Raw genomic sequence first — 26,475 nt, 5'->3', positions numbered from 1 at the left:
CCTAAGGAACCCGAGGTCGGGTTAAGGGTAGCCCGTAGGCAAGTTGGCCTCCTCCAGGGCTCGCCGCTTGGCCAGCTGCCTGCACGGGCGAGGGCGAGGCTCTCCTCCCTGGGGTCCTCCGACCTCGCGGGGGTGAGGGGTGGGGAGGGGGGAGAGGTAGCTGCAGCCCATCCCCCTAGGGTGCAGCCTGGCCTTCCTCTCCCGCCCCGCCCTTGGCCTGCGCGCTCCCCACCCTGACACCAAATTTGCCGCCACGGACGAAGCCGGCGCCGCCGCCCCTCCCCCGGGAGGCTCCGGCTGGGGGCCAGAGTGGGGCGCCCCGGGCCCGCGAGCTCCAGCAGGACCCCGGGGCCGAGCGGGGAGGCGAGCGGGCCGGGAGGCGGCTCTTCCTCTCCCGTGCGCGTCAATCCGGAGCGCGGAGAGCTCGCGAGGGAACCCCCTGCAACACCCTGCCCCCTGGTGGGCCAGGGGAGCGCGGCTTCACCCACCCCAAATCACATCCGTCCCCCCACCCCCTCCCCGGCTCTCAGGGGACCCGACCCTTTCCCTCGTCACGGAGAAGGGCTGCCGGCACCCGCCGGCAAGGCGGCTGGGGGAAATCCCCGCTGCCACCTCAGTGACCAGGAGCCCTCAGGGCCCCTCAGCCCTTCCACGGGGCGGACGGCGCGCGAACACCCTCAGAAGCAACAGGCGCCCCCAACCGCCACCCCGCCGGAAACCACGACCCCCTGGGCTCTCTCGCACTTCACCTCCAGAAGCTGGGCCGAAGCCTGGAGGAACGGCTCTGCCTCACTCCGCCCCCTGCGCCATTTTACCGACCTCCCCCGCCTAAGGCCGCCGGGGCAACGCCAGGGGGCGGGCGAAGGCGGTGATTGGCAGGAAACGGCCTTGCCGTCTTAGGAGGGTTCCGTCCCGCCCGTGGCCTTGCGCCAGCGCCGCAGCCCCGCCCTTCACGCCCCTACCCCGCCTCCTGGCTCCTCCCAGTCTCGTCTCATCGACCCGCTCGATTCTCGACTGCGTCTGCCTCTCAGCTGCCGCCAGGCGGAAAAGGGCCCAGACTAAAGAAGCCGAGCGATCTGATCTCATCTGATGCAACCTGCCTAAATCCGCGTGACAGTTCCGGCCGGACACACCGCGGCGGCCGCGGCGGCTACTGAGGAAGGGGCGCGAGCAGTGCGCTGAACGGGCGAGGCAGGAACGGAGGAACCATGGGAGACGCCCCAAACCCTGAAGAGAAGTTGCATCTTATTACCCGGAACCTACAGGTCAGGCCTCGGGGTTGGAACTGGGCCGGTGGTGGCTAGGGCCTTAGATCCAGTGGTCGATCCCGATACCCACGACGCGATGCTTAGTGTGGGGCGGGGGACGCCCTCCGAAAGGGGCTGCCGGTCGGTCAAGCAGCCGCCGTGGACTCACCTTCTGTGTGCATGCTTCTTTGTATTCGCGTTCAGGACCCCACGTGCCACGTGCAGTGCTGGGCACTGGGCATACGGCAGGGCCCGGACCTCAGAGAACTTGTCTGAAGAGGATGTTTACAATGGTCCAGAATCCGCGCTGCTATGAATTATAGGTGGGACATTGGGAGGACATAAGGAGAGGACGTGGGGGAGTGGCTGGAAAAGATTTCCAGAAGAGGTGACCTCATAACCACCCTGAAGGATACGCCGGATTGTCCAGTGTTTTTCAATTTCTGCTGTTGGCTGACTGCAGAACCGGGAGTTTGGGGTGGGGGGCTTTCAGATGGAGGGGACAGTAGTGCCAGGCCCAGAGAGGAGAAAGAAGATTTCTCATCAGAGAAAAGGCTAAGTTGCTTGGAGTAGAGCCAGCAAAATGCAGATCAAGCACTGAATAAATATGTCTTTATTTCTCACTCTTTGAACTCTTACAGGACTCTGCCTCTTTCCATCTTATTAGGGATCTTTGTGACCAATTTGACCGTATTTAAAATAGCCAGCTCTCTTGCCACTGGATTATTGCAGCTCCTGCCCTGCCTGCCCAGCCTCCAGGAACATGTTTACCTACATAAGTTTTGCTTGCTTAGGATGGGGAGAGGGGAGGCAGGAACCAAATCTTGTAGGCGCTGCTTAAAATTGGGTTTTATTCTAAAGAGCAGTGACGTTGGGCCACAACTTGTTATTGTTTAATGGAAAGAGACTTCATATACCATAAAGTCCACCTTTTTAAAAGTGTACAGGGTAGTGGTTTTTGTTATATTCACCTGGTGTGTACCATTCTCATCAGCTGAAAGAATCCCACGCCAATAGCTGCCCCTTCCCATCCCCTCCTTGCTGCAGTGTTAAGGAAACACTATTCTCTTCAGTTTCTATGAGTTTGCCTCTTCCGGACATTTCATGTCAATGGAGTTGTACATGCCTGATTCCTTTCACTGTGCATAACCTTTTCAAGCTTCATTCTTGATGTAACATGTATCAGAACTTCATTCCTTTTTATGGAGAATATTCTGTTTTATGAATATTGTGTTTTGTTGATCCATTCATCAATTGGTAGACATTCGGGTTATTTCCCCTTGCAACTTGATTTTTTTCCCTTTTATTTGTTTGTTTGTTTGTTTGTTTTATTTAATCATTTTATTGGAGGCTCTTACAACCCTTCTCACAATTCATACATCCATCCATTGTGCCAAGCACCTTTGTATATTTGTTGCCATCATCATTTTCAAAACATTTGCTTTTTGCTTGAGCCCTTGGTACCTATCAGCTCCTCATTTTCCCCTTCCCTTCCCGCTCCCGCCTCCCACATGAACCCTTGATAACTTATAAATTATTATTACTATGTCATATCTTACACTCTCCAATGACTCCCTTCACCCACTTTTCTGTTGCCCCTCCCCCAGGGAGGAGGTTATATGTAGTTCCTTGTAATCGGTTCCCCATTTCCACTCACCCTCCCAGAATTGCCACTTTCAGCACTGGTCCTGAAGGGATCATCCACCCTGGATTCCCTGTGTTTCCAGTTCCTTTCTATACCAGTGTCATGCTCTGTACTAGCTGGATTTGTAAAGTAGAATTGGGATCATGAGAGTTGGCAGGTAGGAAGCATTTAGGAACTAGAGGAAAGTTGTATGTTTCATCGTTGCTACACTGCATCCTGACTGGCTCATCTCCTCCCCGAGACCCTTCTATAAGGGGATGTCCAGTGGCCTGCAAACAGGTTTTGGGTCCCTACTCCGCACTCCCCTCCTCATTCACTATGATAAGATTTTTTTGTTCTGATGATACCTGATACCCGATCCCTTCAACACCTCGTGATCACACAGGCTGGTGTGCTTCTTCCATGTGGGCTTTGTTGCTTCTGAGCTTGTTTACCTTCAAGCCTTTAAGACCCCATATGCTGTATCTTTCTATAGCTGGGCACCATCAGCTTTTTTCACCACATTTACTTATTCACCCGCTTTGTCTTCATCAATTGTGTCGGAAAGGTGAGCATCATAGAATGCCAGTTTAATAGAAGGAAGTATTCTTTCATTGAGGGAGTACTTATAGTGGAGGCCCAATGTCCATCTGCTACCTTAATACTAAACCTGTAAATACAGGCTCATAGATCTATTTTCCCATCCTCATATATAAATATATTTACATATGTACATGCCTTTATTTAGCCCTCTAAATGCCCTTTGCCTCCTAGCTCTTCCCCCTATTTCCTTGAACTTTCCTCTTGTCCCAGTATCATACTCAGTCTTCATTTGGGTTTCAGTAATCCCTCTTGGTTACATTACCCTTGGTCATGCCCTACTGGGCTTCCTACACCCTTCTCCTCACCGATTTGGATCACTTGTTGCTCCCTTGTCCCTGGTTTGTTAACATTACTACCTATCCCCCCACCTCCCCCTCCCCCATGTCTCCCCGGAACTGTCGGTCCCATTGTTTTCTCCAGACTGCTCATCCAGCCTATCTTATTTAGACAGACCTGTGGAGATAATGACATGCACAAAAACAAGACAGAGCAAAACCAAGCAACAATATAAACAAAAATATTTAAAAAACAACAAACCAATGACAAAAAAAACCCAAAAAACACAACAAGGAAGAAAAGCTTATAGTTAGTTCAAGGATCGTTTGTTGGCCTTTAGGAGCCTTTTCTAGTCTAGTCTGTTGGGGCACCCCGCCCTGGCCCCAAAGTCTACCTTCAGCATTCCCTAGGGACCTCGCCGCTCCATTCCCTTACTGTTCTGTTGCATGCCCTTAGTGTTTTGCCTCGGTGTGGCGGGATCAGATCCGGCACAGTTCTACACTCTGTCTCAGGTTTTGTCCCTTGTAGAGCTATGGGTCAGTGAGTGACGTCGTGTTTCATAGTGGGGCCGGCCATATGGTGCTCTGTGGACTGGCTGCTCTAATTAGGAACATCATCCTCAAGGCGTGGTAGGCCAGGATGTGTTCCACTCTCCTCCTCCCCCTTCATCTGCTCCCATGTGCTCCGATCACATATGTCCCTCTCCCGGAGCTGCAGATTCAATGCCGTCCTCTGAAATTAATTCTTCTGGGGGGAGGGGCAGGTGCCCACGTAGTAGTTGGGATTAGGGCCGGCCCCTCAGACGTCTCCACTGGTTCCCTACTCCATGCCGAGTGTAAAACTCTTAAGTGAGCAAAGTTGGTTGAGTAAGCTAGAGAATCAAGAGCATTAGTTTAATTTTGACCAAGTTGAATTAGAATTACCTAGAGTGGTAACAAGTACACCTTCTATGTATGGGTTGGGCAGATTTGTGAGTTACCCTCTTGTAAGCAGTCATTGCACCAACTGAAAGGGCATCACTTCGGGGAAGTGGAGCAGTAAGAAGAGACGAGAACCCCAAGGAGCGCTGGTATTGAATGGTCAGAGAGAAAAGGAACCACTGCAAAGAAACGTGAGCCCCGGCAGCCAGAGAAATAGGAAGCACAGCAAGACCCAAACGAGAAAGGTTTTCCGAGATTCCGTGAGGACTCAGGAAATCTCACTGAATGTAGCCATGCGGAGGTCATTTCCATGATCCGTGTGGCTGTGGACTAGGAATACACCCAGAAGAAAGACAGCTGTTCCATGAAGTTTGTCTTAGGGAAGGAAGGAAGCAGTTGCAGGTAGCAGGAGGGGCAGGTGTGCTTAGGGTGGGCTTGGCCACTTCACTGGAGTAGTCCCAGCAGCAGCTAAGGTTGGTCTCCCGCAGCACGGAGAGCATGGCTGGACCTCCTTGCTGGTCCTGAGCCTGGGCCCCTGGTGCCTCCTGCTTTGATTTTCGTGGCCTCTTGACCAGCACTGAGTACCCAGGTCTTGTGTTTCCACCACAGGAGGTTCTGGGGGAAGAAAAGCTGAAGGAGATCCTGAAGGAGCGGGAACTTAAAGTTTACTGGGGAACCGCCACCACAGGCAAGCCCCATGTGGCCTACTTCGTGCCTATGTCCAAGATCGCCGACTTCCTGAAGGCAGGGTGCCAGGTAAGTAGCAACTCCATGGGCCAGGCCTTGCCCTTGGGGAACGGCCACGGGCAAATGTGATAAGGCCAGGGTGGAGCAGCGCTCTGACAAACACGTTTTGGTGGTCCCTTTCCAGGTAACCATTCTGTTTGCGGACCTTCACGCATACCTGGATAACATGAAAGCCCCGTGGGAACTCCTAGAGCTCAGAACCAGCTACTATGAGAACGTGATCAAGGCAATGCTGGAGAGCATTGGCGTACCCTTGGAAAAGCTCAAGTTCATCAAAGGCACGGACTACCAGCTTAGCAAGTAAGTGCTTAGCACCCACCCTCCTTGTGACTCGAACACACCTAGCTAATTATGGGCCTGGGAAATCCAGACATCCTAAATTTGGATGAGAAGCTGTTTGCCCATTACCTTTTAAGACCACTAAAAACTTTATGCCCTTGTGCTTTTAAAATAACCATTAAAAACGTGCTGACTGCTAAACAAGTACCTAGGCGCTGTCCTCATAGCAACGGGACCAGAACTAAGGCCTCCGCCTCGCAGAGCTCCGAGCCCGGGGGCAGGATGCCTGCAGTGCAGCGTTTCCCCTTCCAGCCTGAGCAAACACTGTTGAAAGAAATGAGGAGGGGCAGTGTCACTCCTTTCCCACCCCTCCCCACAGCTTTTATAGACTGCTACCACAGGCAGAACTTTGTATCTGAATTTTCAGCCTCCACTTTATATAATCTTCAAAACCTCGCAAATAGCCTGTGTAACATGCACCACTGCCTGATATCTTTGTCCTTAACCCCTCAGAGCAGCTTTTCAAAGTAAGTGTGCTCACCACAAGGTCAGCAGTTTGAAACCGCTAGCTGCTCCAGGGAAGAAAGACCAGGCTTTTTCTCCCATAAAGAGTTATAGTTGAAAATATGCAAATGTGCTTGACACAGTGGATGGATGGATTGTGGTGAACATTTACTTTTAAATAAAGCATAGACACACCTGTGCGGATTCCATTCGTGTTCACACATTTAGGGAGGCCTTACCCTGCTGAGGACGGGACCCTGATGGTGTTGCGGGTTCGAATAAGTGACAGAGTCACTGTGATATGATAATTTAGAAGAGTCTTTACTCATTATAACTGGACTGTTAGAATCTAAAGGCAATTCTTTCATTGCAGTCCTGAGTGGGCACTGCAACCCATCTTTAAAGGCAAAAACTCATTTATCATTTGTCTAGAACTTAAGCAAGCCTGGACAGAAGAAGAAAGCAAAATTAATGTTATTATTCTTTAGAGTTAGTGAGCGTTACAGGGTACAGCGTTGATTATAACATCCTGGTTAATAAAATAAAAATAGTAATATCCTGGTTACAACATCAAAAGGAGCAATCTTATTAATTGCAATGCTCTGATCTCGACATAGGAGTGCATTCTAAAATCAATCACTTGTCCGACTTTTCGGGCTAGGAGGGCGAAGGAGGCAGGTCATAAAGATTTACAGTCTAGGTTCACTGTGAGTCAGAATCAGCTCAACAGCAGCAGGTAGGGTGGTTGTGAACAGCCCTAGTGGTACAGTGATTAAGCACTCCGCTTCTAAGCAGAAGGTCAGTGGTTCAGATCCACTAGCTGCTCCACGGGTTAGGGGGGGCACAATCTGCTCCCAAAAATACAGCCATGGAAGCCCCATGAGACAGTTTTGCTTTGTCCTTGTCCTCTAGGGTCGCTAGGGCTGTGGTGCCAGAGGGGATGCTGGCTATACACTGGGTAGCTAACCTGCAGCTTGAAGCCACCAGCACCCCCCAGGGCTTTCTACTCCCTAAGGAGTTACAGCTGTGATAGCATCATTTGTGTCAAGCGTAGTTGTACCTGTGTTGCCATCATCATTTCCAGGACATCTTCTACTTGAGCCCTTGGTATCTGCCCCTCTTTCCCCCTCCCTCCCTGTCATTCGTTATTCTCCACACGGACCAGGGAGCTACAGAAAGTTTCTGGGAATCTTCGTTAGTTTTTAGTTGAAAATTTCCATGACTATGTTGAAGCCCCCTCATACTAAAGTTAAAAAAGACATGGAAAATGAATTGACTAGCCCTGACATGTATCTAATTGTCATTCCAGAAGAAGAGAATGAAGGGCAATGGCAGAAAAAAAGGTGTTTGCAGAGAAAATCACTGAAATTCTTCTAGAAGTAAAGAAAGGGCTATTGAAAGTTTTTTTTTTTTGAAAGCTATTTTAAAAAAAGAAAAACATCGATTCTCTTGAATGAGCGTGTGGGTCTCTAAAGCCCCCCCCCCCCCCCCCCGGTGCTCTCTTGGAAGCTTTCAGGAATGACCAGCATGGTGCCGTGAGCACGAGGGGAAATGGATCTCCACGTGGCCCTTTTCCCAGACAGAAAGGGCAGCACTGTGCTGTAGGACTTCCCTGGGACACCAGCCTACAGCCATCCCCTCCTTCCTCCACAGAGAGTACACCTTGGATGTGTACCGCCTCTCCTCCGTGGTCACGCAGCATGACGCCAAGAAAGCGGGCGCGGAGGTGGTCAAGCAGGTGGAGCACCCTTTGCTGAGTGGTCTGCTGTACCCTGGACTGCAGGTACTTAGGAGGGAGGCAGTGGCCCCTGCTTACCTTTCCTACTGACTCCTTATAAACCTTCCCCTGAGCTCCAAACGAGCTCATTTACTGTTCTTCACAGTACGCTGGGCCTGCCTCCCTGCCTCCCTCCTCCTCGTCCCCCCACTTGCTGTGGCACACTTACACTGCCTTAGTTGTGAGTCCCCTCCTGCCTGTACGTGCTTGAGGACCTTGCTCCCCTCGTGCGTCTTCATGATACCATAGCTTGTTAGCTGGAGAATAGGAACTTCAGAGTGATGTGTGCAAATAAATGACAGGCGTGATCCTACTTCCCATTACACAAAGCGTCGTATTTCATACATGTATGTATGTCTTTGTAGGAGCAAGGAGAAAGAGAAAAAATACGTGAGTTAAGTCATTAATATTAGTTGCCTCTGGGAGGTGGAATGATAATATGGATAGACTTAATTTTTTTAGGGGGTGTATTTCCCTGTCGTGTCTGGTATGTTCTCAGTAACATGAGTTCCCTAACTGCAGTCCAGCCATGTGGCCAGTGGGGATCATAGCACATATGCAGTATTAAAAACCTCACTGCTGTGGAGTCAGTGCTGACTCATAGCGATCCCATAGGACAGGGTCGAACACCCCTGTGAGTTTCTGAGACTGACTCTACAGGAGTAGAAAGGCCCATCTTTCTCCTGTGACAAGGAGGGGTTACCCCTACTCCCCCCAAAAAAATGATGATGTGAGGGGGTAGTGCATTTGTAGTTCATTCCACCAGGTCAGACTGTTAATCAAGCTTTCTATTTAGAGGTTCTGAAAAGATTACATAACAATATATGACCAAAAAGGTCTGATTTGTGGCAGATGGGGGACTGGTTTTTCCGCACGACAATGCAGCTGCATGCCAGTTTTTGGCAAAAAAAAAAAACCCAGCATGCCTCTCTTGCCTCATGCACCTTCCTGACCTGGCCTCGCTCGCTCCATGCGACTTCTTTTTGTTTCCTCGAATGAAGAGCGACATGAAAGGACAGCGATTTGATGACGTAGAAGTGAAGAAAAAAAGGAGGGAGGCGCTATCAGCCATCCAAACCGATGAGTTTGACAAATGGATTTTAAGTGTAATGGAGAGGACTTTGAAGATGATAGGCTGCCTGTTACCCGCTGCTCCTCTCCTCCACGCCTTTTGCTGGCCTGGGAAAAGCTGGCCCCCTCGGCACGGCACTCTGTCTAGCATTGTTCCTTAATGGAGCGCTTGAAACCCTTTCCCACCCAGAGCCCCCCAGTCTGACACCCACGGTCCTTGTCTAAGCTCATCATCACCCCCACATCCTTTTAAGGTGCTTTTGTAGGTCAAATCACTGGTTCTCCTAAATGTTTCATACCTTTGCATGTGCTTCCGTCACTGTTTGCTCTGTGTGGTGAAAATACCTACATGTGCCCCCAAACCCAGCGTAGCCCACACATGGATTCTCAGAAGTCTTCCTCCCCACCTGTCTCACCAGCTAGAGATAATCAGTCATTTCTTCCTCTGTGCTCAGTGTCCCTCATATTCGCATCTGAGTTAGCCTAGCACATTTGGTTCAAATGCTCTGTGTATGTGACTTCTCGAATCTGTCTGGCTCTGATTCATCGCTCCATCTGCAGGCCAGGCATGCAGTAAGTCACTATAATTTAGTATTCTGCTGATGTCTTCCTTTTCTTCTGGGCCCTGGGAGCACTTCCTTCTGTGTGCCATCTCTTAGACTTATGTGGTGGGGTCCCTTCGACGTGGCTTGCTTTCTCTCCCTTCCCCCTTCCCCCCCTCCCCTGGACTGTGAGCTGCCTGGAGACAAGATCCATTCTTCCTCTCTGTTTCCTCCGGGCTGTCTGGTGGGGACTGCTCCTTACAGGCCCGGAGCACATGTTTAGGCAAAGCTCTGAAGCTGGCGGGAAAGCTAAATGCTGTTTACACCCTGGCTACCCTTCTGAAGAATCTAGCAGTGGTTCCACACTTCTGACTCCTCATCTTCATCCTGCAGAAATAGAATGGGAGTTTATGCTTTAGTGTGTGTTTGTTTGTTTGTTTGTTTGTTTGTTTTTCACAGGCCTTGGATGAAGAGTATTTGCAAGTAGATGCTCAGTTTGGAGGCATTGACCAGAGAAAGATTTTCACCTTTGCAGAAAAGGTTAGTGTCATCTTTGCTATCTTTGTACCTTTGAGCCTCAGAGGTGTGCAACCGAGGTTAATTAAACTGTGCCAGGCCAATCCCACAGTTGTGACACATCTGTATAAACAAAAACTCACTGCCATCAAGTCGATTCCAAGTCCTAGTGACCCTAGAAGACGAGTCACTGCCCCTGGGGGTGGATTGCGGGGAGGCCCTGGTCTCCTGTCAACAGCTTTGTTTTTTCATCCTTCGGAGGAGAAGCTTTGTAGCCATGGGGCAATGCTTCCCCATCTTTCCTTCCTTCATTTGGTGTTTGTCACGGTCACAGAGAGAGTTGCTCGTGGAAGTAGGAATCCCAGAAGTTGATTGTTATTGTCAAGCTGGTCCCAACTCACAGCGACCTCGTGTACAGTTCGAGGAAGCACTGTGCCGGCCGCACTGTCTTTGCTTGTTGGAGCCCGGGTGGCAGCCACTGTGCCAATCCATCTTTGTTTGTTTTGTTGCTACTGTATCTCATTGAGGGGCTTTGTATTTATTTATTTTGCCCATCGTGATGTTCTTCTCCAGGAACTGTTCCTCCCTGATAATGTGTCCAATGTGCTCCATCCGAGCGGAAGCCTGGTGCTCCCCCAGAGGGGTGTGCTCATCCTCCTGGCAATCCCTGGTCCATCCAGTGGTCTCCCGCACCACTTCATCTCTGCTCTCCCTTTCACTGTCCAGCACCCGCCTGCGTCTGAGGTGATTGAAAACACCATCGTTTGGGTCAGGGCCATCTTCAGCCTCAGAGTAACATTGTTGCTTTCTATTGACACTTTAATGAGGTCTTTTACAGTAGATTTTGTCCAACATAATAAGACACCTTTCATCTTTTTTTCCCGTTTATCATGATGTTGCTTTTTGTGAGGATTTGCATTTTCTTTATGTTGTGGTATAATCCATTCCAAAAGCCATCGTCTTTGGTTTTCATCAGTTAGCGCTTTACTTTGGGCAAGCAAGGCGTATCATCTGCATATTGCAAGTTGTTGACGAGTCTTCCTCTCGCCCCAATGCCAGGGTTTTCCCTTTGCTCCAGTTGCGTGGATATTGCACTCAGCATACAGATTGAATAAGTATAAGGTAGGGACACAACCCCGACACACACTTTCCCACATTATCCTGTCTAAACAACTGTCCAGGTCTCAGGAGTATTAGTCCGTGTTCTGGAATCCCCATTTGCAATGTTATCCACAGTCATTAAAACACGGGTAAAACCTGTCTGCTGCGCCCTGCTTTCAGCCAAGGTCCATCTGGCAGCAGCAATGACATTATTTATTCCACATCTTCTGAACCCAGCTTGGAATTATCTTCAGAAAAATTTTACTTGCATGTGACATTAATCATTAGTTTTCACATTCTGTAGGATCACCTTTCTTTGGAATGAGCATGACTATGGATTTCTTTTGGTTAACTGGCCAGGTAGCAGGCGGTTAGTAGGCCAGGTTTCTCGGCCAGTGTTGCGTTCGCTGCTGGAACCTCTGGTTGGTATTCTGTTCACTGCTGGAGCCTTGATTTTCGTCAGGGCCGCTTGGACCTCTTCCTTCAGCTGTGCTGTTGGTTCTCAATCGTATGCTACCTTTTGAAATGGCTGGCTGTTCAGTTACCAGTTGATTTGGGTTCCGTGACTATTCCTCCCACCTCCTTTTCCCCTTGGGTGCTTCCTGTGTTCATAAGCTCCTTCGGTACTGCACTTGCTTAAGTTCAGCTCTTTCAGCTTGAGGCGTGCTGAGCGTGTTCCTTGGCTTTGTAACTGGGCGTTTGCACGTTTGGTCACACTGCTTTGTCTTTGCGAGATTGCCGTGGGAATCTTTTCTTCAGCTCTTACTTCATGATCTCTTCCACTGGCTTTAGCTGTTCTATATTGAGGAGCGAATCTTACAGTGTCTTCTAACACGCATTTGGCCTTTTATTTCCTGTCTTAAATGAAGTTTTGTTTTCTTCATGAGGGATGTTCTTGCTGTCATCCCACAGCTCATCTGGTCTTTCTTCAGTCATTTAGTATTTAATGCATCCGATCTACTGCTGATAGTCTCTAAATTCAGGTGGGATTATACTCAAGGTTGTGCTTTGGCTCTGGTGGACCTCGTTCAATTTTCTTCAGCTTCAACCTGAACTCGCATATGAGCAATTGATGATCTGTTCCCGTCAGCCCCTCGAGTGGTTTTGCTTCTACTCAGGAGGTTTTTGCTAGCCAGTTTTCTCAGCTGGAAGGCACCAAGTCTGCCTTCCTAGTCTTTCTTGGTCTGGAAGCTTCACTGAAGCCTGCGCGGCATGGGTGGGCCTGCCGGCTGTGAAGTACCAGCGGCGTGGCTGCTGGTACCACAATCATACGTGCAACCAACGAGGTGGTGGGGAAGGCGATTAGACAACCCTACAACCTCCCTGCTTTGGGACCTAATAATTCTACTTCTAGTAATTTCTGCATGCTGTACTCCCAGCAAGCTCCTAGGTGGTGCTGTTAGTCGATAGACTGGGATCTAGGACTGGGAAGACCCCCCCTAAGCAAAAAGGCAGAGATCACCATCATTGTCCTCATGGAACTTGTATTGTAATAAGAGGGAGGAGGGGCCCGATGACAAGGATCTGCATGTGACCTCCTCCCTGCGGACGGACAACAGGAAAGGGGGGGAAGGGAGACCTCGGACAGGGCACGATAGGACAAAATAATTATGTAAATATTATCAAGGGCTCATGAGGGAGGGGGAAAATGAGCTGATGCCAGGGGCTTAAGTGGAGAGCAAATGTTTTGAGAATGATGAGGGCAATGAATGTACAAATGTGCTTTACACAATTGATGTATGTATGGGTTGTGATAAGAGTTGTATGAGCCCCCAATAAAATGATTAAAAAAGTAGTGAGGAGACAGAGGAAATACAGGTAGATAGCAGAATGGGTTGATGGACAGATAGAAGACATATCGTAAAGTCAGCGAACAGACTTCCAGTTCGGCTGGGTTTCTCCTGAAAAAAAAAAATGACATATTGATACTAGTTGATAATAAAGTGCTATTCAGAATTTTAAAGCCGAGGGTAGGAAGTGAAAGACATCGAAAATGTGGTATATGAGTAAAGACTTGAAGGAGATAAGAGATCACACAGGTTAGATTTCTGGGGATGAATGTCAGTGAGAGAGAAAAACCACACACTGTCATCTGGTTCATATTGGGTTGTGGAGACTGTACTTCTTTACAGGAGCGGCCAGCACTGTGGGAGCCAGCCTCCCCACGACCGAATGGGTCCAAGGGGTGGTTATGTAACTGAGGGGTAAACTAAGGGGACATCAGAAAGATAAGGCAGGCAGGAGCCAGGTCCTGTCAGAGAGAGAGAGAGAGCACACGAAATGTAAACTCACAAGCTTACATAATCTTGAGCACACAGGCCACAGTAAGCACATATGTAACAGGAAAGGGTTGTATTAAACGCTTACATGTAACATGAGGGAGATGAGTTAGGGGTGTACACACAATAGGAAGGGGTGAACTAGAACAGTGGTTCTCAATCTTCCTAATGCTGTGACTCTTTAATACAGTTCTTCATGTTGGGGTGACCCCCCCAACCATAAAATTATTTTCGTTGCTACTTCATAACTAATTTTGCTACTGTTATCAATCGGTGACCCCTGTGAAAGGGTCATTCAACCCCCAAAGGGGTTGTGACCCACAAGTTGAGAACCGCTGTACTAGAAGCATACATGTGACAGGAAGGTTCATATGTAACAAGGGGCTCTAGAGTCAAGATGGCAGCCTAACCTTGGTCATCTCTGTGCTGACTTGGCCGTAGGTGTCTGAGCTCTTAGAGTAGGCTCTAACGGCAGCCTGTGGTCAGAGAGGGAGGGGCCGGGTAAGTTCAATTCAATAGCCTCACGAGTAGAAAAATAATAGGAACAAAATCTGTTTCCATGAAGATCACTGTTGGGGCCGAAATAAGGTTATAGTAGAAAAAGACTGGAAAGGAATTTACCAAGTGCTTGCCGGGTCAGATCAGATTGGGGCACTGAGGAGGAGTGTGTACTCATACCTGCCTGTGTGTTTCTCTCTGGTCCTCCAGTACCTCCCTGCACTGGGCTACTCAAAACGCGTCCATCTAATGAATCCTATGGTCCCAGGGTTAACTGGCAGCAAAATGAGCTCATCAGAAGAGGTGAGTCGCCCACTCTGACTTTGAGTTTAGAAAGCTTGAGCGAGAAATGGGGAGACTGGGATTCTTTAGGAGAGTAACCTGGCTAACTAGAATTCATGAAACTGATTTAGAAGGAGCCTTATCGTGCCAGTTAATTCAGTGGTTCTTGGCAGTGGACACAGCCAATCTCCCTGCGAAATGATTATAATTTTAACAAATCTCACTGCTGTTGATCCAAAGTACAAGGAAAAGCAATATCTTCATTCTCAAAACTGGTCACGTAGAGCCCTGGCTGCTTTTCTAGCAGTTAGAACGTTGATTCTTGGGGTGATGTGCATACGGGCCATTGGTTAATTCTAGTGACCTTTAATATCCTCAGGGAACGAACACTGCTTTGATCCTTCTCACTCAGAGACCGCACTGCTATCGAGTGCAGAGTGACCATCTCGCTTTATGGGGGTTGAAAGTCGCATCTTTCTGCCACAGAGCCACTGGTGGTTTCAAACCGCTGACCTTGAGGTTAGGAGCCCAGCACATGATCCACGACACCACTAGGGCTCTTGTTTTGATCCTTAGGAGCACAAACCCGAGTCATTGACACTAGGTTTGCACGGCGAGTCACTTGACAAATTTTGATTTCCTCACCGAAAATTACAGAAACCTTTTACATTTACCTCCTACCATTGATGCGGACTTAACCACTTAACGTGTCAATTTGCTATGAATGCAAACTGAACATTAATCCCAGTAAATCGGGTTCACTCGTGAAAGCATTACTTCAGTAGTAAGTAGAAACATAATCAAAAGTCCTAGAAAATAAAGACAAACTATGCAGTGGAGATTGTCTTACTGACTGACCCAAGCAACCCTTAGATACATGGAACCCAGTATCCTAAATGTTGTGTAATGATAAATACTAGAAAGTTCATATACTCATATGGTTTCATTTATAAGTTAATAGTATGTAATTATGTTGTTTTAAAATAAGTCGTGTTTTTTAAAGAAAATGGGTGTTTCCCTCACATGTCAATTTGACGTGTGTCCGTCAAGTTAGGTAAATAAGAAATGCCTATAAACCTCGTGTTAATGGACCCCTGAGATCTGGAAGGTGGAGTGCTGGGTTCCCAAGCGTGGCTTATCTTCATATCACCTGTGGGACTTAAAAAGAGTTGATTGGACCCTGGCCTTGGGGATTCTGATCTATTGGTTCTGGGGTGGCACTTGGGAATCTATTGATTTCATAGCCTACTTAGAGGGTCCTGATGTAAGTCTTCTCTGAGCACTGACCAAGCGTTTTAGTCTGGCCTCTCAACCTTTGAGCACAGATTACGAAGTGTGTGTGTGAGAATCACAATTTTTTAAAGTAATATATTCATGTATCTCTCTCACATGGTCCATGTCATGGGTTCCCAAATGTATTTGGCCTACTGCCCCCTTTTCTGGGAAAACAAAAAACTATCTCATCAGAATCTCCTGGAGAAGTTCAAACAGCTACCTGACCCTGCTCTGCTTTGTGTATAGTCCTTAAGTTTGGGTGCCCCAGGTGGCTGATAAAGCCGCACGTGGACCATGATGTAGCAACTACCGACCTCATTCCAAAATAATCATAAAAGCCTCTTCCTCTTTAAAGGGGAAATGGCACTGATATATGTAATGCCTGGGGCTGGCGATGGCAGTGAACAAAAATTCTTTAGTATTGCTAATGGCGATGTAGATCCCTTCCGTGAAACAATTTTGGGCCTAGCAATTGTAGGTAGTTTATGGAAATAATCCCCAAGAAGGCTTTAAAAACCTGTGCAAAGATGTTCACTGTACATTATTTATAGTTTGTAAAAATAGGGACAATTGGACAGTCATCCATTATGTTGTCACAAATAATTGGCACTGTAATACAGCATAAAAATTATAAAATGGCTATGTGGGACGGGAATTGTACCCGATCTGACCCACCACACCGAGACAAAACACTAAGGGTGTGCAACAGTACAGCCAGGGGCGCAAAGCAATGAAGGCCCCAGAGAATACCAAAAATAGGCTTTGGGGCTAGGGTGTGGCACACCACCAGATTCCACCAGAAAACTATCCTAAAGGTCAACAAACAAGCGATTTACAGGGTTTTCCTTTTTTTTTTTTTTTTGTCGTTTTCATTTCTTTTGTTGCTTTGTTTTGCTCTGTCTTGTTTTTTGTGTATATTATTATCTCTGGATGTCTATCTAGATAAGATAGGCAGGATAAACAATCTGGAGGAGAAAACAACAGGACCAATGATTGGTGGGGGGAGGGGTATTAACAAGCCCAGGGGGACAAGGGAACAACAAGTGATCTAAAACTCAGTGGCAAGTAGGGTGTAAAATGCCTGGTGGGGCTTGATCAAGGGCAGTGTAGCTGAGAGGAATTACTGAAACCCTAATGAAGGCAGAACATGATAGTGAGACAAGAGGAAAGTAAAAGGAAATAGAGGAAAGAACTAGGAGGCAAAGGGCATTTATAGAGGTCTAAATAAAGGCATGTACATATGTAAATATATTTATAATGATAGTGAAATAAGTCTGTGTACATATATTTATATGTTAAATATTAAGGTAGCAGTGAGCCTCCACTCAAGTACTCCCTCAACACAAAAACAATTTGTTCTACTAACATGGCACTTGTGATGCTCACCTTCCCGACTCGATCACTGAAGACAAACGTGTGCATGAGCAAGTGTGGTGAAGAAAGCTGATGGTGTCCAGCTATCAAATGATATAGCGTCTGGGGTCTTAAAGGCTTGAAGATAAACAAGCGGCCATCTAGCTAAGAAGCGACAAAGCACACCAGTCTATGTGATCACGAGGTGTCGATAGGATCAGGTATCAGGCATCAAAGACCTAAAACAAAACAAACAAAAAGCATATCAGTGGGAATGAGGGGGAGAGCACAGTGGAGACCCAAAGCCCATCAGTAGTCAATTGGACACCCCCTGTCAGAGCCAGAGGAAAGCCAGCCGGGTGCTGTATAGCACCGATGAAACACACAACCTTCTTCTGGTTCTTTAATTCTCTCCCCCTCCCCACTACCATGACCCCAATTCCAGCTTACCAATCGTGACTAGACCAGAATATGTACACTGGTACAGAAAAGAGCTCGAAACAGGGAATCCAGAACAGACAAACCCCTCAGGACTAATAAGGGGAGCAGTAGTAATGGGAGGGTAAGCAGGAGGGGCGGGAATAAGGGGGAACCAATCACAATGATGATGTATGGCCCCCATCCCGGGGGGACAGACAGCAGAAAAGTGGGTGAAATGAAACAGCAGTCAGTGTAAAACATGGGGGCGGGGCAGGGAGAATAATTTATAAATCATCAAGGGGGCCTGGGGGAGAGAGGGAAGGGGAAAATGAGCTGATGCCAGGGGCTCGGGTAGAATGAAAAGGTTTTGAAAAAGATGACGACATAGGTAAAGATGTTTGACAAAATGGCTATATGTCTGGCTTGTGATGAGAGCTGTCTGCAGCAGCCCCAGTGAAATAAAAGCTTGTAACTGCGCGCGATCACTGAGCACAGCCTCATTCTCAACCACAAGAGGTCTGTCCCCTTGTGCTTCTAGGAGTCCAAGATTGATCTCCTGGACCGGAAGGAGGATGTGAAGAAAAAGCTGAGAAAGGCCTTCTGTGAGCCAGGGAATGTGGACAACAACGGGGTTCTGTCCTTCATCAAGCATGTCCTCTTTCCCCTTAAATCTGGTAAGGCACCCCCTTGTCTCCTTCCTAGAGACGAGGCTGGGGTAGCAAGGCTCCTGCTATGGCCCTGGTTGGGGTTTGTCACCCACTCCGCTGCAGGGCCTGGCTCTGATGCCTCATAGGCGAATGGAACAGTCGTTTAGTTCTTGATGGGCTTGTTCCCGGACTAGCCCATGGCCCCGCTGGTCAAGGGGGACCGAAACAAGGGTGGGGACAAGCATGTTTAACTCGTTGCTTTCAGGTCCCATCAAGTTGACTGACTCAAAGCAAGTGGCCCTGTGTGGCAGAGCACAACTGGCCCGTTCACGGCGGCACGGCACCAGGTCTTTCTCACGTAGCTGCCGGCTGGGTTTGAAGAGCCATTTCGTCGGTTAGCAGCCAAGCATTTAACTGAACCTGCAGGGCCCCTTCTAGGCTGAATTCAAGGGATCAAAAGAAAGGGCACATCTCCCCCCTTGAGCATCGGTGCCTGCTGGGTATACAACACGGGCCCAAATCTGATTCATACCCATGAAGTGTCCGACCATAAGCATTGTGAATGGAAGGTCAAAGCCCCCGATATTCATTCATGCAGTAGGATCAGGAATTCTGGCTCTGCAGTTTCCAGGAGGTTTAGCGGCATGGATTCCTTTTCTTGCAGAATTTGTGATCCTCCGAGATGAGAAGTGGGGTGGAAACAAGACCTACACAGCTTACTTGGACCTGGAGAAGGACTTTGCTGGAGAGGTAACACCAGCGGAGGACGAGTCCCCGTCAGGTGCCCCGGGCTTTGCGTGTTTCCCAGTGACGTAGTTCACAGGTTAAGGGTCAAATGACCTTGTCATCCACTCATACTCCAAAGGACTTGATGGGCTGGAATGAAGGACCACAGCCAGTAAGAGGAGGCGCCCAGTAAACGGGGATCCAATGAAAAGACACAGCTGTTGTCAGACATAATAAAACCCACTGCTGCTGAGTCCATTTGACTCGTGGTGACCCTGTTTGCTGCCCAACAGAACTGCTCCATCCGGTTTTCTTGTTGTCATCTTTGCAAAGGAGCCTTGGGGCACTGTAGGTACCGCTCTTGGCTAACTGAGAAACGGGCTGTTCAGACCACTAGCCTGCAGAGAGCAGGGCGTTCTCCTGCCTGAGAAGGGGGTTCATAGCCTGAGAACCCCATGCGGGAGCTTCTCCTTCCTGAGTTGGAATCGGCTAGTGGCAGTGAGTGTGCTCCCCCCCCACCCCACTTAATATGACAGCCTGGGGTATGTGGAAGGAGGGAAGCCACAATAAGGAGGAGACTCAAAAGCATGTTTAAAAATGACACAGTCGAAGGAACTGGGGCTGTTCCCTGGGAAGCGAGTGTGTGCTCAGACATCTTCAAAATGTGAAAGGCTCCCGTGGAAGAAGGGTTACGTTCCTTCTTGTGGCTCCCGAGGGCCAAACCAGCCCTGTGGGTGGGAATGTCTAGATCCAACATCACAAGGGACTTGCTCAAGGGACTTGCTCGTCAACTCGGTTTTTGACTGGCCCGTTCCTTGCCGCCAGCGGGGGTGTTGGGGCGCTGCGGCGGTAGGTGCGGATCTGAGCGTCGGAGCAAAGTGTGTGGGCCCTTAGGCTCAAGATTTGATGTTTCACAGCCAATACTTTGATGCCAGTCTGTCTGTAGTCTGTGGCAGGGCATCCCGACGGCAGTCCGTGGGGTGAGAAGGGAGGACAGGGATGGCTCTGAAGAAAGGTCTGGGTCAAGGCTATCCAGTGGCAGTTTCTGTGATGATGGGCACGTTCTGTCAGCACTGACCACCGGTCTCTACCGATGGAGCCCTCACAGCAGCTCCTGCTGCTGAGGACTTGGGTGCTCTTTCATTCACATGTCAGTGTCTACAGGAGACTCGTGACTACCGTCATGAACAGCACACTGTTATTAAAACGAGACGCTCTCAAGGAAGTGAAGACAGAGCAGCAGGGATAAAAATGGAGGCCTGGTCGCATTACAGCTACTCGTACCTGGGTGATCTCTGGAAAAGCCTTTCAGGCCAGATTTGGGGCCCAAAAGTGATAGTTACAGAACCAGAACGACTGAGTTCCTGGACTTCTAAATGGCACCATGGGTTGTGCTCAGCGACAGACTTGAGGCTGGGCGGTGTGAGCCCACCCAGTAATGTGTCTGCTTCGGTAAAGATTACAGCCAAGAAAGCCTTCCAGAGCAGTTCTCTGTGGCTCGCCAGGAGGTGGAACTGACCATCCATACACACTGAGCTGCTAACCAGAAGGTCCATGGTTCGAACCCACCAGCAGCTCTGGGGGAGAAATATGAGGCTGCCTACTCCCACAAAGAGCTACAGTCTCTGAAACCCGCAGGCTAGTTCTACCCTGTCTTCTAGGGGCGCCATGAGTCAGAATCAAGTCAGTGGCAGCAAGTTTGGTTTGAGAGTGCTAGGCTCATACTCTCTGACTTAATCCTCCTCTTCACCATTGGAACACAGTGCTACTCCCATTTGATACGTGAGGAGGTCAAATTCAGAGTCACACAGCTAGCTAACGCAGGTGTGTCTTAACTCGTGCCCTTTTTCTTATGGGTACACCTAGGTTGGCTGTATATCTTCAGTTGCCAGTGTGAATGTTTCTCTGCTTCTGAATCATATTTAGTTTGTACCATCGCTCTAAGCTTAAATGGAAGGCCTAGAAGAATTGAACTAATAAATATATTCAACCTCTAGAGCAGTGGTTCTCAACCTTCCTAATGCCATGACCCTTTCATACAGTTCCTCGTGTTGTGTTGATCCCCCAGCCATAAAAGTATTTTCATTGCTACTTCTTAACTGTCATTTTCCTACTGCTATGAATCGGGTGACCCCTGTGAAAGGGTCATTTGATCCTCCAAAGAGGTCTCAACCCTCAGGTGAGAAACCACCCCCCCCCCTGGAACAAACAAAAGCCCATTCCAACTCAGTGGCACCCCTGTGTGCTACATAGTGGACCTGCTCTGTGGGGTGTCTGGCTGGGATCTCAGTGCAAGGCTTTCTTCCTCCGCACTGCTGAATGGGACCGAACCACCATTTACTTCACCCAAGCACCTAGTCAGCCTCTGAAAACCCTCAACTCAGTGTGAAATTCTGGTCAAAATAGCTGGCTCTCTGACAAGTCAGTTGACTTCTGGATCGACTTCCTGTGGGGATCCGTAAGCCTGCTGGGAAAATGAGTAGTGTACATTCCGTGCGAGCGTCTTCCTCAATAGGGCAGCTGTGCTGGGTCCTGCTCAAGTCCCTCAGCTCACCAGCCTTACATTCTTTGGCAGGTTGTCCACCCAGGAGACCTAAAGAATTCTGTTGAAGTCGCCCTGAACAAGTTGCTGGATCCCATCCGGGAAAAGTTTAACACCCCTGCTCTGAAGAAACTCGCCAGTGCTGCCTACCCAGATCCCTCGAAGCAGAGTAAGGCCAGCAGAGGACAGAGAGCCTGTACTGAGCCCCTAGCTTAAGTTGGGGCTCCCAAGCCCAGGGCATCTGCAGCGCAGAAATGCCAGACCTGGATGTCTGATGTGGAATTTGAGCCCTGGGTCATCTTGCTTTGGGCTTGGTCAGTCCGTGGAATGATTGCCTCCTGTCACACCAGCACTGTGGAGAGATGCCGGCTTTTCATTGTCGTTGTAGCGTGTACTGGAAGTCTGCAGCGTAAGCTAGTTCTCCCGTCCTTCGTCATTGGGTACATGCTGCCCTTTTAGTCTTGTATTATGCACATTATAGGCCTGACTATCACTTAGCTGAGAATGGGTCCCTGGGGTGGGCTCTGTTTCAGGTATGAAGGGGGAGGCATAGACTTTGATTTTTAGCCTGTGTTCCTGAAGTCTGGCTCTCCAGTGAGACCAGTGGAGGTGGGCCAGGAGGCTGAGGGTCTGTCGTACAAGTGTGGAGGCAGCTTCTCGGGGAAGCTCATCGTCAGCCTCTCCCCGTCCCTTCCCTTGGCTTTGAGTGGCTCGCGTAGCCCTGGTGCTGAAGCACTGACATTGAGAGCTTTGGGTGACCCTCCCAGGGAAGACAAGGGGAGTCGTGGGGAATGCGTGAATGGAAATGCTAGAAGGCCATTACGTTACCATCGCCCTACTTTGCCCTGCCCCACCCAGCACCTAGGAGAGAGGATGGATGAAAGTCCGACCTGTTCTTTCTGGAAGGGCTGTAGAGCAGCAGTTCTCAACCCTTTGTGGGTGGAACGGCCCTTTCACAGGGTCGCCCGATTCACAACCGTAGCAAAATGACTGATGAAGTCGCAACGAAATCCATGTTATGGTTGGGGGTGGGGGGTAACTGCCACATGAGGACCTGTGTGAAAGGTCGGAGCCACTGCTGTAAAGGATGTGTCCCGCAGTGGCTGGGTACTGTGCGTGTGGTGCCAAAGCTGGCCAATCTCAGTGCCCTCATGTATTGGCATGAGCAGCCTGCATGGGGAAGGAGAGTTCTGACCTCTTGGGGTTCTTCTCTTTCCCAGAGCTAGTTGCCAAAGGCCCTGCTGCCAAGAATTCAGAGCCAGAAGAGGTCATCCCGTCTCGGCTGGATATCCGCGTGGGGAAAATCGTCAGTGTGGAGAAGGTACATCCTGGGGAGTCCATCTGGAGGAAACTGGCCTGGAGAAGGGAAATGGCATCCCTGAGGTCATACGGCAAGGCATAACCCAGGGGTCGGATTCCAGGCCGCAGCTCCTCGCTGCCCTGGGACCTTCTGCAAGCAAACCCAGCCCGGATGTTAGTCAGAAGGGCCTTGTGCATCCAGTAGATCCAGTCTGGTGGACCTTATTGCCAGCAAGTCTGGACTCGCTGCAGGCCTGCCCTTCCACCAGCCGCTTTGTCGGTTCCCCATCCCCTACCCTAACACACACACACCCAAACAAGGAGCAACCAGTGGCTGAGACCCATGGGAGAAAAAGGAGGCAGGCTTTCCCTGCCCGTAAAGAGTTGGTCTCAGAACCCTGCAGGAGCAGTTCAGCCCTGCCCTGTACAGTCCCCGGGGTCAGAATTGGCTCAGTGGCAGCGAGCTTGAGTTTGATACAGACCCAGCGACCAGAGCTGCTTTGCAGTTGGTGCTACTCCAGCTTCAGGTAGTGAGGCCAGCAGTTGTCCTGCCTTCCAGGCCACCCAGGACTCCCTGGTGTGGCCTGTAGACAGAGAGGTAGCCACCAGGGTGTTGAAGCCCTGCTAGAGCTCCCTCCTTAAACAGCAATCAAGCTCCCGTTACTCATTCTGCTCTCTGGGACCCGGAGAAGGGAGTTTGCTCTCAGAAGGTCCCTCGGCCCATGTGAAGTGAATGTTCCCTTCTGGAGTCCAGGGCTGGCCGGGCCCCATGCTCTGCTCCATTGACACCCTCTGACCCTGACGCCTTTTGCCGGCAGCACCCCGATGCCGACAGCCTGTACGTGGAGAGGGTTGACGTGGGGGAAGCTGAACCGAGGACGGTGGTGAGCGGCCTGGTGCAGTTTGTGCCCAAGGAAGAACTACAGGACCGGCTGGTGGTGGTGCTGTGCAACCTGAAGCCCCAGAAGATGCGCGGCGTCGAGTCCCAAGGCATGCTCCTGTGCGCTTCCACGTGAGTGAGGCCACGAGGGGGAGGGAGGGGGGGTGCAACCACAATGGGGCTTGGCGCCTGCGGTGCCCTTTCACCCTGCTGAGGAGAGACCCTGAGAGCACTCCTTCTTAGCAAAGCTAATGCACAGGCTACACTGAGCGAGACGCTTGGCCCCGAGCTAACGTATTGAAAGACGTCGAGGTCTCTAGGCAGTGTGTATGTGGCTGAGAGTGGGCAGCTGGAGCCAGGACTCGAGCCCAGCTCTGCGTGGCTGTGAAGTTCTTGTTTCTCTGTTAGGCCCCACTTTCCCCTGCATCTCCCGTCAGGGCTTGCATGTAGCCTGGTTCATCCAACCTGGTGGATGTCGTGAGGCAGTGATGCGCTGCGGGGGCTCCGGCTCCGAGGACGCGCCGTCCATTAGGAGCCCGAGGCCTCACCTCTCCATGTCTTTCCAGAGAAGGGGCAAGCCGCAGGGTTGAGCCCCTGGACCCGCCGGCAGGCTCGGCCCCTGGAGAGCGAGTGTTTGTGAGGGGCTATGAGAAGGGCCAGCCGGATGATGAGCTCAAGCCCAAGAAGAAAGTCTTTGAGAAGTTGCAGGTAAGTCGTTGTAGCTGCCCCCTCATCCCCGCATTGTCTGGGGGAGGCACCACTGCTCTGTGATGGGCCCAGCCGGAGGTCCTGCACCTGAGCCCCTTTCCCTCTCCACCCCGGACAGGTGGCCGCCGAGCGCAGGGACTAGAGCTTAGCAGGACCACGTGGGTACTGATAAGCACTGACTCGAGGTTATGCCCCTTTTACTTAGCGGGGTACCTGCCTCAGCCACAGCAGGCCACAGAAGTGAGAGCGAGCCAGGATCAACTCCCTCCCAGGACCCTTCCTCCCTCCCTGCCCTCGAAGCACGGGCTCACGTGGCCTGCCCACGGAACTCCTCAGTTAACCACTGTCAAGTCAGGGTGTGGGGTGTCTCTGGGGAAGAGACCTAGTGACTTGCCGAGAAAAACCTATGGAGTTCTACTTTGGGGGTTATTTTTTTGTTTTTTACTTTTCATTGTGAATTAAATAGGTGTGTACATTTCAGATCATCAGTTCTGTATTTAACTTAAACTTATCAAACCTCCCAATCATTAGGGAGAGTTTCTAAGTTAGAATCGACACGACAGCACAGGTTTGCTACCTCTATCGGCCACTATTGCTACCTTAGTGGTTTAGGTAGCAAAGACTCCCTCTCCTCGTGGAGCTGACACTACGTGTGCCTTAATTAGGGCGCCCAGGTGTTCTCCGCTCTATATCCCTTTTGCAACAGCAAATAACCCTGCCTGTTCCCTCCTTCCTGTTTTTTCCAAGCAAATTTTTTCCAGCCATAATTTTCATTGTGTCCCCTCAAAACCAGCAGCCTGTCATTGAGTGAATTCTGCCTCATAGCAACCCTACAGGGCAGAGCAGGACACCCAGGGGTTTCCACAGCTGTCACATCTTCACTGGGGCAGACAGCACATCTTTCTCCCGGGAGCGGCTTGTGGGTTTAAACTGCAGCTACCCTGCTCACAACCCACTGCGAGACAAGGGCTCCTTTATTTTGAAGCTGAAGGAGTCAAATAGCCATAGCCCTGTTATCTAGCGGTACCAATCAGCAGTGAGTCTGTCTTTCTGGGCTCTACTATGGTTAGCCCACGTTCTCAAACTTATGCCCCGTTCCCCACCTTCCAAAATATGGAGAAGGGAGTGCCCACGGTGAGCGTGTCACATCGCTGAAGTCAAGCCTCGGTAGACACCGAGGCAGTCGGTTGCGACTTCCACCACTCGGAGACCCAGGGACGCAGGCCTTGGCACTCACCCACGATGATCTTCGGGGGAATCCCTAAAATGAGTCTCCCAGGGTTGTAAGGTCTCGGCATGCCGGCTTTTGGCAAACTCCCGGGGAAAGGGATGCCCTGCTATCTTCAGTCCTACCACCACCACCTGTATACTGACTGTCTGTCTGTCTCTTGTCCAGGCTGACTTTAAGATTTCGGAGGATTGCATTGCACAGTGGAAGCAAACCAACTTCATGACCAAGCTGGGGCATGTCTCCTGTCAATCTCTCAAAGGGGGCAATATTAGCTAGCCAGCGGGCGGCGGCCTCCCCCGCACTCCATCATCCCAAGTCATCTGCTGGCTCCTCCGTTGCCTCCATCCATCACCCGTCCCTGGACACTGATGCAGCAGGTTTAGGACTTCTTAGGTGGGCAGACCCCAGGACCATCCACCTGGCTCACTTCCAGGGAGCAGCAGCAGGGCAGGAGCAGCTCTACCATCTTCCCTGGGCAGCAGACTTTTGAGAAATCTGGTTTCCATGTAACTCAAGAGAAAGTGAATGCCACAGCCCTTCCCTAATTGGAAAAACCTTGATTCCCAGGTTTCCCAGAATGATTCCAGCAGCTGTGCCTCTGGCTGGGAGCTGGAGCCTGGACTGGGTCCACACTTCTCCCCAACAGGAAATTGTGGGATTTGTAAAGTAAAGAGAAGGGAAAGCAGGGCACCTCGTGGTCTACCAAGTGCTTGGCACCTCTCCCGTGAGGCCTGGCACTCGGCGGGCAGGGCCCGCCTCAAGGTTCCTGGAATTCCCCTGGAGTTTATAGGTCGGGAACCAGCTGTGTGCTGTTAGCGTCGGTTGGGGCGGGCAGAAGGCTGCTCCACATGGCTGGCTTCTCTCGCAAAGTTAGCCATTGCCACCATGAGTTCAAATAAAATGTCTGAACAAAGGTGTCTGGCTGGAGCTGGATGGACCAGGAGGAGACAAGACCTGAACGTGAAATACCTTGCAGGGTCCTCCCCAGACCCTGGCTGCATATCTTTGAGGATTGGGGACCCAGACATTGGAGTTGAGCTGTGGGGAGACACCCTGACTTTCCCGCAGTCCCACTTCTGGGTCCTCCGGCAGGAAACTCCCTAGGAAGAGTGGACCCACCTACCCACC

At 50.2% G+C, this 26,475-nt stretch overlaps 2 protein-coding genes across 3 annotated transcripts in view; one reads left to right on the top strand and one right to left on the bottom strand.

Moving 5' to 3' along the window:
- The window catches only part of S100PBP (S100P binding protein), a 46,395-nt gene extending 44,826 nt beyond the window's left edge, over window positions 1-1,569 (bottom strand). The window contains exon 1 of one of the 2 annotated variants that reach the window (XM_075553686.1): window positions 1,417-1,569. In XM_075553686.1, coding sequence (XP_075409801.1) covers window positions 1,417-1,429 — 13 coding nt within the window. In that variant the 5' untranslated portion in view covers window positions 1,430-1,569. Of the gene's footprint in view, window positions 1-749; window positions 862-1,416 lie in introns of those variants that run through there. The other variant, XM_075553687.1, reaches the window with a different exon arrangement.
- Window positions 560-26,260, top strand: YARS1 (tyrosyl-tRNA synthetase 1). The gene is made up of 13 exons (XM_075553685.1): window positions 560-1,265; window positions 5,280-5,426; window positions 5,542-5,717; window positions 7,854-7,983; window positions 10,050-10,130; window positions 14,195-14,287; window positions 17,853-17,988; window positions 18,626-18,711; window positions 21,263-21,398; window positions 22,450-22,550; window positions 23,347-23,540; window positions 23,975-24,116; window positions 25,513-26,260. Exons 1-13 carry the CDS (start codon window positions 1,209-1,211, stop codon window positions 25,621-25,623), a joined length of 1,590 nt encoding a protein of 529 aa, XP_075409800.1. The 5' UTR covers window positions 560-1,208; the 3' UTR covers window positions 25,624-26,260.
- Window positions 26,261-26,475: the final 215 nt, after the last annotated feature.

The sequence above is a fragment of the Tenrec ecaudatus genome, chromosome 1 (genome assembly GCF_050624435.1).
Source record: "Tenrec ecaudatus isolate mTenEca1 chromosome 1, mTenEca1.hap1, whole genome shotgun sequence".
NCBI classification, from domain to species: domain Eukaryota; kingdom Metazoa; phylum Chordata; class Mammalia; order Afrosoricida; family Tenrecidae; genus Tenrec; species Tenrec ecaudatus.
The sequence above is the reverse complement of the archived record's forward strand: the minus strand, read 5'-3'. Positions and strand labels throughout refer to the sequence as shown.

Coding starts and splice junctions, on each gene's coding strand:
- YARS1 (XM_075553685.1), top strand. CDS start 1,209: ATGGGAGACGCCCCAAACCCTGAAGAGAAGTTGCATCTTATTACCCGG. Junction 5,427..5,541: donor TCCTGAAGGCAGGGTGCCAG/GTAAGTAGCAAC, acceptor GTCCCTTTCCAG/GTAACCATTCTGTTTGCGGA. Junction 21,399..22,449: donor CCCAGATCCCTCGAAGCAGA/GTAAGGCCAGCA, acceptor TCTCTTTCCCAG/AGCTAGTTGCCAAAGGCCCT.